Genomic DNA, 12,298 nt, shown 5'->3' with positions numbered 1-12,298 from the left:
TGCTATCTTCGAGTCCCCCCTTCCACCCCTGCTCCTCCTCCTTCCTAGATGGGTGACACGGTGGCCCAGTGCGTAGCACTGTTGCCTCACAGCAAGAATGTCTCTGGTTCCAGACTTTACCAAACCAGCAAGAATTTCTGTGTGGAGTTGGCACATTCTCCCCGTGCTCACGTGGGTTTCCCCCGGGTTCCCCAGTTTTCTCCCACCGTCCAAAAACATGCAAATTAAGTTAATTCACTAAACCAAATCGGCACCATAGACATGCTTCTAGTATGTAGTTATCTTCAAGAGCGATCACTTACTGTTCATTGGTTACTACAGCAGGGGAGTTCTCGAGATCTACCTGAGCTCAAACTCCCCTCCCGCCCTGCAACGGGAGGGAGCCCCGGGCTCGAGGATCTCATGAGCTCATGGCTCTCTCCCAGGACAGCATGCCAAACAAGCTTTATAATCAATCATCAGCTAAGTGGGAACTCTTGAAACTGCAGCGAAACGACCAAATTATAAAATATCTGAAATGTTGTTTTGGACATTCTAATCCCTATACTCTTAAGCCGCAGTCCCACTGCACTTTTTGCCTCATAGACTTCCATTCATACACATACGAAAGCGGCAGACCAGAAATGCAAGCTTGTACGACAAATTTCGCAGTTCGCTGCTTTGGAAAGTTCAAGCTTGGTTTACTCTGACCTGCGAAATCGCATCACATAATTGCCTACGACCAGTCAAAAACTAAAACATAACCTTTCTGTGGAGAAATTTAAAATATGGACCAATCGCTCACTTTTTAAAATATCTAATCATCTGGTTTAATCCCGCACCTTCCACAAAACCACACGAAAGAATTTCGCATGCTTAAACCTAGTGTGGTCGAGGCATTAGCCAAACTACATCATCAAATTGAAACTGAATTGGTAATCCCTCCCAGAACTGAATGCATCTAAAAGACACATATGAATGCTTTTACTACGTTTAATCTACTGTATGTCTTCTGAAATGCAAGTCATTTATTATATAAGGAAAAAAGGCCCACAGTTGATTCTCCAAATCCAATAAATTCAATTTTGTAAAGTTTATTTATAAAACAATTTCAAGAAGATCACATACTTATGATTGATCACGACTGGGCCCGCATTAGCTAATACATGGTTCTCCAATCAGAAGATTCCTAAGCCACTATAAATAACCATAGTCTTCATACCACAATCATCTTTGTCATGAAGAATCCCCCCATTCCCCCCCCCCCCCCCCTCTTTTTTTTACCTAGATTAGACAGCATGGTGGCCCAGTGGTTAGTACTGTTGCCTCACAGCAAGAACATTGCTGATTCCGGTCCTTGCCGGGCCGGTTGGCGTTTTTGGTCTGTCTTTCCGCTGTTATGCAGATGACACTCAAATTTACCTGCCTTTAAAAGAGAATTCTAGTGGACTGGAGACTCTTATGTCTTGCCTTGCAGATGTGAAAGCCTGGTTGTCTTTAAACTGTCTAGATTTTAATGAGAGCAAAACTGAAACAATTGTGTTCAGCTCGTCAATTTATTCTAGGACAGCACCAGCTGATCTTGGTGAATTGGGGTTGTCTGTGAATCCTTGTGTAAAAAATCTGGGTGTTATCTTTGATGATGGCTTAAGATTTGATAAGCAGATTAACGCAGTGGTCAAATCCTGCTTTTTTCAGCTTCGACTTTTAAAAACAGTCAAACCTATTTTATCTAGAAATAATTTTTGAAAAAATAATTCATGCTTTTATTACTTCAAGATTGGACTACTGTAATGTGCTATATTTTGGGATCAGTGAGACAACTCTATCCCGCCTACAGCTAGTTCAAAATGCGGCTGCTCTGCCCCTCTGTATTAGGTCTATATCATCGCAGTCTGTTTTTAAATCTAGGTTGAAAACTTACCTTTTTGATTTGCCATTTTATAAGTGAGAATTGTTTGTTTTTAGATATAATAACTATTAGTGAGATTTTTGTTTTTACCTATATTAACTATTTGTGAGAGTTGTTTGTTTTAGCTATAATTTTATACTTGTTCTTTGTGATTTATTGTTCAGGTCAACCTTTGGTTGTGTTTAATAGTGCTATATAAATAAAATTGACATTGACATTGACATTTTGTGCAGAGTTTGCGAGTTCTCCCCTTGTTCACATGGGTTTTCGCTGGCAGGGTTCAACGCTAAGGATATTTTCTACTGGCCCGATTGGACCAGTGGTTTAGATTGTTACTTGCCCTGCCAAAATTTTCACTGGCCCCGCGGAAAAAAATAAAAATAAAAAATAGCAAATTCTTAGCCACATATTTTAAATGATGTCAAAAATAATGCCTGTGAATTTAGAATTTAAATATTTAAAATATGTAAAATCTTTAGCAGTAAAATAAAGCTGTATGGAAAATCTGCTGGTATTTTGTTGCAAAACAAAAGGTGGCTGACCTAAAAGTGACAGAATACTATGCAAAACATCACTTTGTTTTTTTTATCATGTTGTACCCATGTAAATATCTGTTTCCACAACGTTAGAAACTGACGTTTTGTTTTAGCCTCATAATTTGATGTTGCCATCTCTTCACTTTACTGGTTTTTACCAGGTTGTGGAAAAAAATAATGTGCTCACAACATCCAGTCAGATAAAAGCAACCAAAAAGCAATATGGACTTCATAGAAAAGGCGAAACATTCAAAGACTTAAAAGCACAAATTGTTTCTCAATTCTAAGACTTTATATATGCATGCAATTGACAAAGAGTCGAAGGCAAATTCAAATTTTGTGACAAGGCAGCACTGGCCTGATTGGGCCAATAACAATTCTCTCTACTGTCCCGAACATCCCCCCAGTTCCCCAGTTTCCTCCCACCGTCCAAAGACATGGTCAAGTTCCTTTCCAACAGTATTTTTTTATAAAGCCACAAATAAGCGGGATTGAGATCTACCTGAGCTTAATCTCCCCTCTCGACCTGCAAACGAGAGGAAGCCCAGGGCTTGAGGATCTTTTGAGCTCAACGAGCCAAACAAGCTTATAACCTTCAGCTAAGTGTGTTTATCAAGTGTAAGTTTATCAGAAAGTGACGATTTTGTTCTCTTTGACTCACTGTTCGGTAATTTTGCCTCAGTTGCAAATGTTTTATGTGATGTTCCAGTTTTGAAGATAAATCTAATCCACATCTTTGGATTGAACCATTGTTTGTGTCATCAAGGGTCAATTAATAAGGTGACAATTATCCCCGTCATCTGATTTTCAAGTTGTCGATACACTGAAAAGCAGTTTTTTTCTCTACACACTGTCTGGATACTGAAAAACATGAGGATGATTTCAGTGACATTTCTGTCCATTTTATGACAGATCCATAGACAAGGATTGTTATTTAAGAATGGGACAGCTCTTGCTAAGATTTCAAAAGCAAATATCCAATATGCAAAGTACTGACACATTGTGATCTTCTTCTGCTAAATATCCAGTAGACAATCTAGGGTAAAGATTAGTTTGTTGTAGATCTATCTTGGTAGTATTTTTTAGATGAAGGGGTGCAACCATTCAGTGATATTTCAGGGAAATAACAGGTCATTTGTTTACCACTGAATTTAATTCTCTGTTATATTCTTTCTCATTTAAGATTGGCTACAAAGATGCATCCCTCCACCCATCTCGGATTGTTCCTTCTGTTATGTGCCCTTTCAAGATCTTACGCTGGTAAACTTCTAGTGGTTCCTGTGGATGGAAGTCATTGGGTCAATATGAAAGTCCTTATTGTGGAATTACATTCGAGGGGTCACAGTATCACCGTGGTCCGAGGTTCTAGCAGCTGGTACATTGAGGAACAGTCTCCTCTCTACACTTCTATCACTGTGGACAATGGGGTGTTTGATGATGACTTCATGGAGACGTTCCTCCCTCACTTACTGAAAATGCAGAGACAAGGAAAATCCTTTTGGAATGAAATGGCACTTGCTGACGAAACGTATAGCAGATTTACAGAGATTCATCAGGAAATATGCAAGATGACAGCTACAATGTTTGAAAATGAAACCTTGATGAATTCTCTTAAAGATGCTGCATATGATGTTGTCCTGACGGATCCTGCTTTTGGAGGTGGTGTGTTACTGGCACATCGTCTTGGGCTCCCTCTAGTGTATAATGTCCGCTGGACCATGTATGGAGAAGCTCATTTTGATATAGCTCCAACTCCTCTCTCATATGTACCTGTTACTGGCTTACAACTAACAGATAAGATGACATTCAGTCAGAGAGTCATGAACATGATGACATATATAATGATTCTTTATAAAAATTCCAAGTACTTTGGTTCTCCTTACCAAGAGCTCACGCAGAAATATTTTGGCCCCAATGTTAATTTCTTCTCGCTGCTTCAGGATGCAGACCTCTGGCTCATGAGAAACGATTTTACTTTTGAGTTTCCACGACCCACAATGCCAAATGTGGTCTACATGGGAGGCTTCCAGTGCAAACCTGCAAAGCCACTTCCAGGTGATCTTGAGGAGTTTGTGCAGAGCTCTGGAGAACATGGGGTGATCATGATGAGTTTGGGAACAGTTTTTGGTCAGCTTCTGAGTGAACTCAATGATGAAATTGCTGCAGCATTCGCTCAACTGCCTCAAAAAGTCATTTGGAGATACACAGGTCCACGACCTGCAAACCTTGGCAACAATACTTTGATTGTGAACTGGCTGCCCCAGAATGACTTGCTTGGACATCCTAAAACTAAACTGTTTGTAGCACATGGAGGCACCAATGGACTTCAGGAAGCCATCTATCACGGGGTGCCCATTGTAGGCCTTCCTTTAGCTTTTGATCAGCCTGATAATCTCTCCAGGATGCGAGCAAAGGGAACAGCAAAAATTGTAGATATTGCAACTTTGGACAGGGCTGTGTTTCTGGAGGCGTTGAAGGAAGTGTTGCATAATGCGTCTTACAGAGAGAACATGCAGAGACTGTCCAAGCTGCACCACGACCAGCCAATGAAACCTCTTGATCGTGCCATCTTCTGGATTGAGTTTGTCATGAGGAATAAAGGAGCTCCTCATTTACGGACTCAGTCTTTCAGAATGTCCTGGATTGAGTATCAGTCTATAGATGTTATTTTGACATTAATGTTGATGGTTTTAGTATTTGCGTTGGTGACTGCTTATATGACCAAATACTTTTGCCTTTGCTTATTCAGAAAGAAAGTAAAGCATGAGTGACATACTGACTGAAAATATCAGTTAATTAGAATTTTTTTCCACTTAAGAATCGTTATTTACCTGAAATGAAAATTCAGAACAAATGCAGTCTTGTCAATACTTTTAACTGACAATTACAATCATTTTTACAGCCATCAGTAGCTGCTTCCATTCACATGTTTTGATTCACATTTTGAATAAAATAGACTTGCTGCACATACATTTTGAAAATCCACATTAACCCTTGTGCACTGTTCAAATTTACTACCCCCTTGTTATGTTAGGGATAACAAAACATCCACTGAATTAAACTGCTGTAAAAATGCATCAGATAAATTTTTTATTTTTTTTTGCATAAATCTGTTAATCAACCTCAGTCCTAATTAAAACTACTCAATTGTTTAGAAAATTACAGGATTTGTAACTCTTTAATTGCCAAGTTCACAAATGATATCACTGTTTTGGTGAAAACACACAGAAAATGACGTATTTTCAATATAAAAAGTAATTGCGGACTGGATTATAACTAGGCTTGTTTCCACAGGCCTGTCTAAAGGGTTAATGGTGTCAACTGATGATCAACAGTAAAATGAAAATTTTACCTCTTCCCAACAGGGAAATCCACCAACAATCAAAAATGCATGATTAAATGGTGTCACGATTTTGCAATTAAAAATGTGGTTATGGAAATCAATCGGGCAAAAACAAAGTTAATTAGGGAGAGAAAAAAATTAAAATTAATCAAATATCAATAAATCATATTATCAAAAGCAATGTTGTTTCACCTGGCCAAGACTTTGATTAAATGTAAAGATATATAAATTCGCACTTACTTTTTATATTGAAAATACGTTATTTTGTGTTTTTTCCCCACCAAATCAGTGACATCATTTGTGAATTTGGCAATGAAAGAATTAAAAATCCTGTGATTTTTCTAAACAATTTAGCTTGATTAACAGATTTGTGAAATGAAAAAAAAAAGAATAATAAAAAAAGAACAATTTTATGCATTATTACAGTTTAATTTAGTGGATGTTTTCATCCCGAACATAACAAAAGGGTAGTAAATTTTCCCAAAGTGTATAACAGAATTATTATTTTTTTGAATTTAAAGCATTTTCACAAAATTTGTGGCCTATTGCTGATAAATTTCATTGGCTGACGCTGCTATGTCAACTTCAGACATGCCCTCTTTCAAGTGTTCAGATTAAGACTCAAAATCACTCCAGATTGGATGAAACAATCCCCAACTGTACATAAGGTTTAACTTATGCACACAAATGCGTGGGATCAAATTATTATTTTATAAGAAAAAATGTGCATAAACCATGATGGAAACACATACCATTATAGCATGTGCATCAAAAATGACCATGTTGTAACAAAAACTGTCATGATGGTACCAACAACACTGCACAACATCTGAAATGGTTCCTTGGTCATTCTAAAAGCCCTTAGCCATAGTCTGTCATCAAAGCTCTTCAGTCACTTTATTACACCTCTGAATGTTCTATACTGGCTGCTTTTTCAAACAGTCGTCTTACGCCACCAAAAGCCACAGCACATTCATCAAGTTTAATATTCTTCTTCTGAGGCCCAATTTATTTATTATATAAGAAAATAGCCCCCAGATGCTTCTTCTAACCAGCGGATTCTATTTTTTTTAAATATATTTGGCACCTATTTATCAAGAAGTGATGCTTTCTTTCTCTTTAACTGTTTAGATGGAAATGCTGCTTTATTTTCAAATGTTTTATGCAATATTGCAGTTTGTAAGTAAGTTTCACATCTTAAGATGGAAACTTAGTTTGTGAAAGATAGAATTTACAAGGGCTATTATTCTAACATTTACATGGTCCCACTTTATATTAAGTGGCCTTAACTGTTATGTACTTACACAGGAATTAATAGTTTGTTAGTTTGTACGTTTTTTATTACGTTATCCATCGCGCTAGGTTATTCATCCATCCATCCATCTGTTGTTGTTGTTGTTTTTTTACACCAACCCATCCAAGCCCATTTTACATCTAATTAGTCAGTGTTGCCAGATTGGGTAGTTTTGAATTTGATTGTAAAGGTAATAAATGGCATTAGCGGGTTGACAAAATTTGGCCGGTTTTGAAATGTAAATTTTATAAGCAACTTGTTTAACAAAACTCCTACTCCATTATAGTGACAGTGCATAGCGCAATCCTCGTGATGCATAGTAACTCCATCCGCAAGATGTGGTGAAGGAAAGATGTATCAAAATCTGACTACCTGGATAATCTGACACCCACTTTGCGCATCACGCAGCCCCTACACTCACAGTGGTTCATGACTTTTATCAATATTTTTTTTTTCCAATTGATAGCAAGAACAAGCAAATAAGCGTTGTCTGATTGACAAGCAGCGCCTAATTATGTTAAAAAGAATTTAAAACGCGGTTTTGGACTGGTTTTGGGCTGGAAAAAGTCAGCTACATCTGGCAACACTGGGTAATGAAAGCCCTGGAATTTAATGCATGCCGATCGATCACTGACTGATAGACTGAGAATCGGCTGCGGGGTTTAAAGGGTTAAAGTTCTTTTTCACAGCAACACAGTATAGCCAACTTGGTGCTGTGTTTGTTCCTGACTGTCATTTTTCAGATTTTTATACAATAACCTAAGTAGGACTCGTCGGTCGTTTGCTTTTGAAGGAGCAGCAGAGATATTGGGACTTTGTCAGACTTTGACAGGGACTTGACAGTAACTGTTACAGTTCAAGTAGACCAGTTTCTTCTTCCTCCGGATCATAACATGTAAGTGTAATTAAAATTGTTGCCTCGTTTTGTGTAGTTTGCAAAATTTCTGTGTGTTGTAAGTTGTAATCGCTTCACGTGGCTTGTAATCACTTATCTTTTATAGATCAGTGCTTGTACTGTGTCTTGTATAGAGTTAGTTTTGTTTCTTTATTATTCAATCAAAAATATTTAGTTTTAAAGAAAAAATCAGTATGTAGTAATTAAAAAATAAAAGATTTCAAATAAAAAACACGTTTAATTAAAAAAAAACTTATGTCAATGATAAAAAAAAATATTTTGGATTGCAAAAAAATAAACAATTGTCCTTTTATGCAGTTAGCACAATTTTCATTGCACACTCATTAATTTTGCTCTATTTTCTGATGTCTTTTATTGCACATCTAGAATCGTTGCTTGCAGGTTGAAATGTTTTGCTTGTGAGTTGAAAAGTTTTGAACCCATAAATGCCAGGGTTAATTTAGTGTCTTTATTATTCAAACAAACATATGAAGTTTTTGACCAAAATTAGATACAATGCAATTAAAAAAATAAAAGATTTCAAATAATAAAAAACATTTATTTAAAAAAATGCACACAGCAAAAAAACAAAACAAAACAAAAAAAACTATTATCATTTTATGCAGTTACCCCCTAATCAATTTATTGTGTGCTCGTTCATTTTGCTTCCGGTTTTGTTTCATTTTTGCGGATCTAAAATCTTTTCTTTTGAGTTGAAAAGTTTTACGAGATGAAAACTGCAGCTCTGTGGGCGGGATCCACATTTAATCAGTGTCAGTCGGAGCTCTAAGAACAACGTTTAGCGTGCCACACTGCTCCGTCTATCGTGTTTTAGTCCATTACGAACCTGTACAGGGGCTTGTGGTGCTATGGACTTAATGTAATCTACTAGACATCAGGCCCGGATTGGCTAATCGGGAGGACCGGGAGAATTCCCGGTGGGCCGGTGCGTTTTTTGGCCGCGAGGGCCGGTGTCCCTAGCTCCAGAATCTGTTGCTCTCAGCAGTCACACTTTTTAAATTAATTTATTTACTTACTTGACTACAGTCTTCTTATTCATTATTTTACCGCAGCTCTGCTCTTTTTATATATAACCAGCCTACAGTTTAATGATTATATTACTCAGATGAGCCAGTCCTTCATGTACAACTGTTGTGGTCCAGTGGTTAGCACGTTAGATTACGACGCCGCCGATCCTGGTTTGATTCTTGTCTGAGTATGTTTTTTTTTTTAATTATAGTTTTATTGCTAAGACATATAATACTGTTAGGGTTTTTGAACATTTAAAGTTCTAAAGCAGCTGTTTTCTCAAAAAAAAAAAAAAAAAAACGTGAATTGGAAATTACCTTATTTTAATATAGTCAGTCGTGAACTGAGGTGGGCCGGTCTAAGGCTTGAAACTCCAGGGCTGAAAAAGAGTCCCACTCCGGCCCTGCTAGACATAATAACATGAAATCTGTTTGAATAATTCAAAATATAACAATTTATTAGTCAGGTAAATGTGTATCATGCCAATTCATTCAGTTCATTCCTTCATTCAGATATCAAATTATCAAAGATCAAAAGAGGCATACCTGATTTAAAAATATATATAGTATGGAGCATGAGAGCTCCACACTATGAGCTGATCTGGTAACAGAATCGCCCCGAGCTTTTTGATGCTTTTTCTTAGTCAAATCAGGAATCTCCTTCAAGGAGGGGTGTGTGTGGAACAACAAAAGGCATTTGCATTTAGTGGCATGTTAGATTAGAAGAGTTTCTGCCTAAAGGGAACAAATGGTCATTTGAATAGAAGCCCCCTAGGTAAAGGCACACCCTTAGCAGTGGTTCAAAAGATGCCTGAAGTTGTATATCAATTATTTTGATTATGTCTATTTCTGAGGGAATGAGACTATTGTACCAGTTGCACTGAGACATTTCAAATGATATCAAACATGAGAAAAAGTCACTTGGATTGATCAGGGTTCAACGCTAAGGATTTTTTCTACTGGCCCGATCGGACCAGCGGTTCAGATTTTTACTTGCCCTGCCAATATTTTCACAGGCCCTACCACAAAAAAGTTAATAGTTATTCCTTAGCCACACATTTAAAAAATGCAATGTGTCAAAATGTTTGTAAATCTAGACTTTAATTATTTTAAAAATGTTAATAAATGTGTAATGAACAAAATTCAAAGTGTTTCGCAAACAAAAGTAGCAAAATGTGCAGGTATTTTATGGCAAAACAAAAGATGGCTGACCTGCCAAACTGACGGCAAACTGTACAAAATATCACTTAATTTTTTAAGTCTTGGCGTACCCTCATAAATGTCTGCTTCCAAGACGTTAAAAACAAATGTTTTCCTTTAGCATCATCACTTGATGTTGCCGCCATGTTGCTGTCTCTTCGCTGTACTAGTTGTTATGAAAAAAATAACATGCTCACAGCATCCAATCAGATAAGAGGAACCGAGAAGGTAGCATTTAAAGGCTTAAAAACACAAACTGTTTCTCAATTCTGACTGTTTTTGCACACAATTGACAAATAGTCACAGGCAAATTAAACTTTAGTGACAGGGCATCAGACAACGATCCTGTCTACTGTCCCGAGCATCTCACGCGCTGGCCCCAGGCCATTGGGCATTCCTTATTGTTGAGCCCTGTTGATATAGAACATTCATACGTTACAATGACCATTCTGTGTGAGTTGAACGAAGAGGAGGGTGAGGCCCCGTTTACACTAGTATGTTTTAGTTTTAAACGTTGTTTTAGAATGAAAGCGATCCGCGTCCACACTAGCGTTTCGCCCAGCGTTTCTAAACAACTCTCCATCCACACCAAACCACTGGAAACGCACATCACATGACCACTCACCCACACGCACACACATTCTGGCATGCGTTGCAGCTTATCTAGCCAGATGAGAGCTGTGCTGATCAGACTGTACATCAAGAATCAACCGCTGGATCTAATCTAACTATAGTTGTTAAACGTGATATTTACTTCATCTAGTTGTCTAAATCTTTTAAATCAATTACTTGTTCTCAGGTAACATGTTTTGGCTGAGCGCAAAGATACGTTAATAATTAATGGAAACATGTATATTCTGCATATTGACTGATTGCTTACCTTTATTTTGTAAGGCTTGGAGCTTACGCTGCTATTCTGAACCAATAATCGGAAACAGAAAGCAGTTGAAGGATGGCGAGTTTAAATCCATTATTTATCTGACTCCATTGTAATTAATCTGACTCCATTATAGTTATCATCATTGATAAAGAGAAAGAATCTCTACATTTTAAAGCAGGCAAAATTGTTTATTAAGTTACATGTTTAAATATACAGACATTAGAATGACACAAACTAACATACTGTATAAAGAAATTAGCTGTAACATATGCACTGCTGAGCGACAAAGACAGTGAAACTGCCTTTGTTAGCATATGAGGCTATGCACTGGTGTGCGGGAGATGCAGAGTAAAAGCCATTCTCCCAGATCAACAGTTACCTTTCCTTATCATACCCTGAGCAAAGCATTGTCAAACATGAGTGAAAACCAACCCCCAAAACCAGCTGGACATGAGAGCAAAGTGGGGGAGAAGAACATTAACATACTCTCCTCAGGCCATGACTCAACAATAGTAAATATATTATAGATTGAAATACAATTAATCAATGTCTCTGTTGATTTCATCACTACAACACTGAAGTCATAAACTGTCAAATGACACCAAACATGACAAAGTTATATGAGGGAAGAACACAAGCAGATGAATTGTGTATGGTGAAAAGCACATGGTTACTGTAAGCAAATGGCAGAGATGTGTATCGGAGCTGTGAGGAACTGTGCCTCACCAGGAGGACCCATCCCATGCTTGAAATGTCTCAGTAGTCCTTCATTAGCATAGAAGGAATAGTATATAATATTTCCTCAGCTTACAATTTCCTATAATGTATAAACCTATTGTATGTTATATTTGTATAATGGCCATTATTGATTATTAAAACTGATATTCAGCAAGAGAGAGGGAATGTTTGGTATTTTTAACAAAAATGAAAGGAGGCAGTTATGTTTTAGTCTCTGTTTTGTTATAAATATGCATTCTGTAACTCGGGGAGTGACACTGACAACTGAGGTTAGGATCCAAATGCAGGTTTAATCAGTGGTCAGGCAAGTAATGGTCAATGCTAAGGATGGCTGACGTGAAACTGACGTTTCAACACAGTGTCGAGATCCCGAAGCGCAAGTGTTTCGAAACACTGCACCGAAGCATGATCCGAAGCACCCAAGTCACGTGACTAAAGTGTTTCGAGACACCTGGTCACGTGACTAAAGCGATTCAAAGCATTGATCACCTTA

The 12,298-nt window shown here is 37.6% G+C and overlaps 1 protein-coding gene across 1 annotated transcript; it reads left to right on the top strand.

Moving 5' to 3' along the window:
- Window positions 1–3,608: 3,608 nt before the first annotated feature.
- ugt5a3 (UDP glucuronosyltransferase 5 family, polypeptide A3) lies at window positions 3,609–5,298 on the top strand (the record flags this gene model as incomplete). Its single annotated transcript, NM_001177491.2, is given in 1 exon segment — window positions 3,609–5,298. A coding segment is annotated over 1 exon segment (1,575 nt). The 3' UTR covers window positions 5,199–5,298.
- Window positions 5,299–12,298: the final 7,000 nt, after the last annotated feature.

This window comes from Danio rerio, chromosome 25 (assembly GCF_049306965.1).
Source record: "Danio rerio strain Tuebingen ecotype United States chromosome 25, GRCz12tu, whole genome shotgun sequence".
NCBI classification, from domain to species: Eukaryota; Metazoa; Chordata; class Actinopteri; order Cypriniformes; family Danionidae; genus Danio; species Danio rerio.
This window is presented reverse-complemented; position numbering and strand designations above follow the sequence as displayed.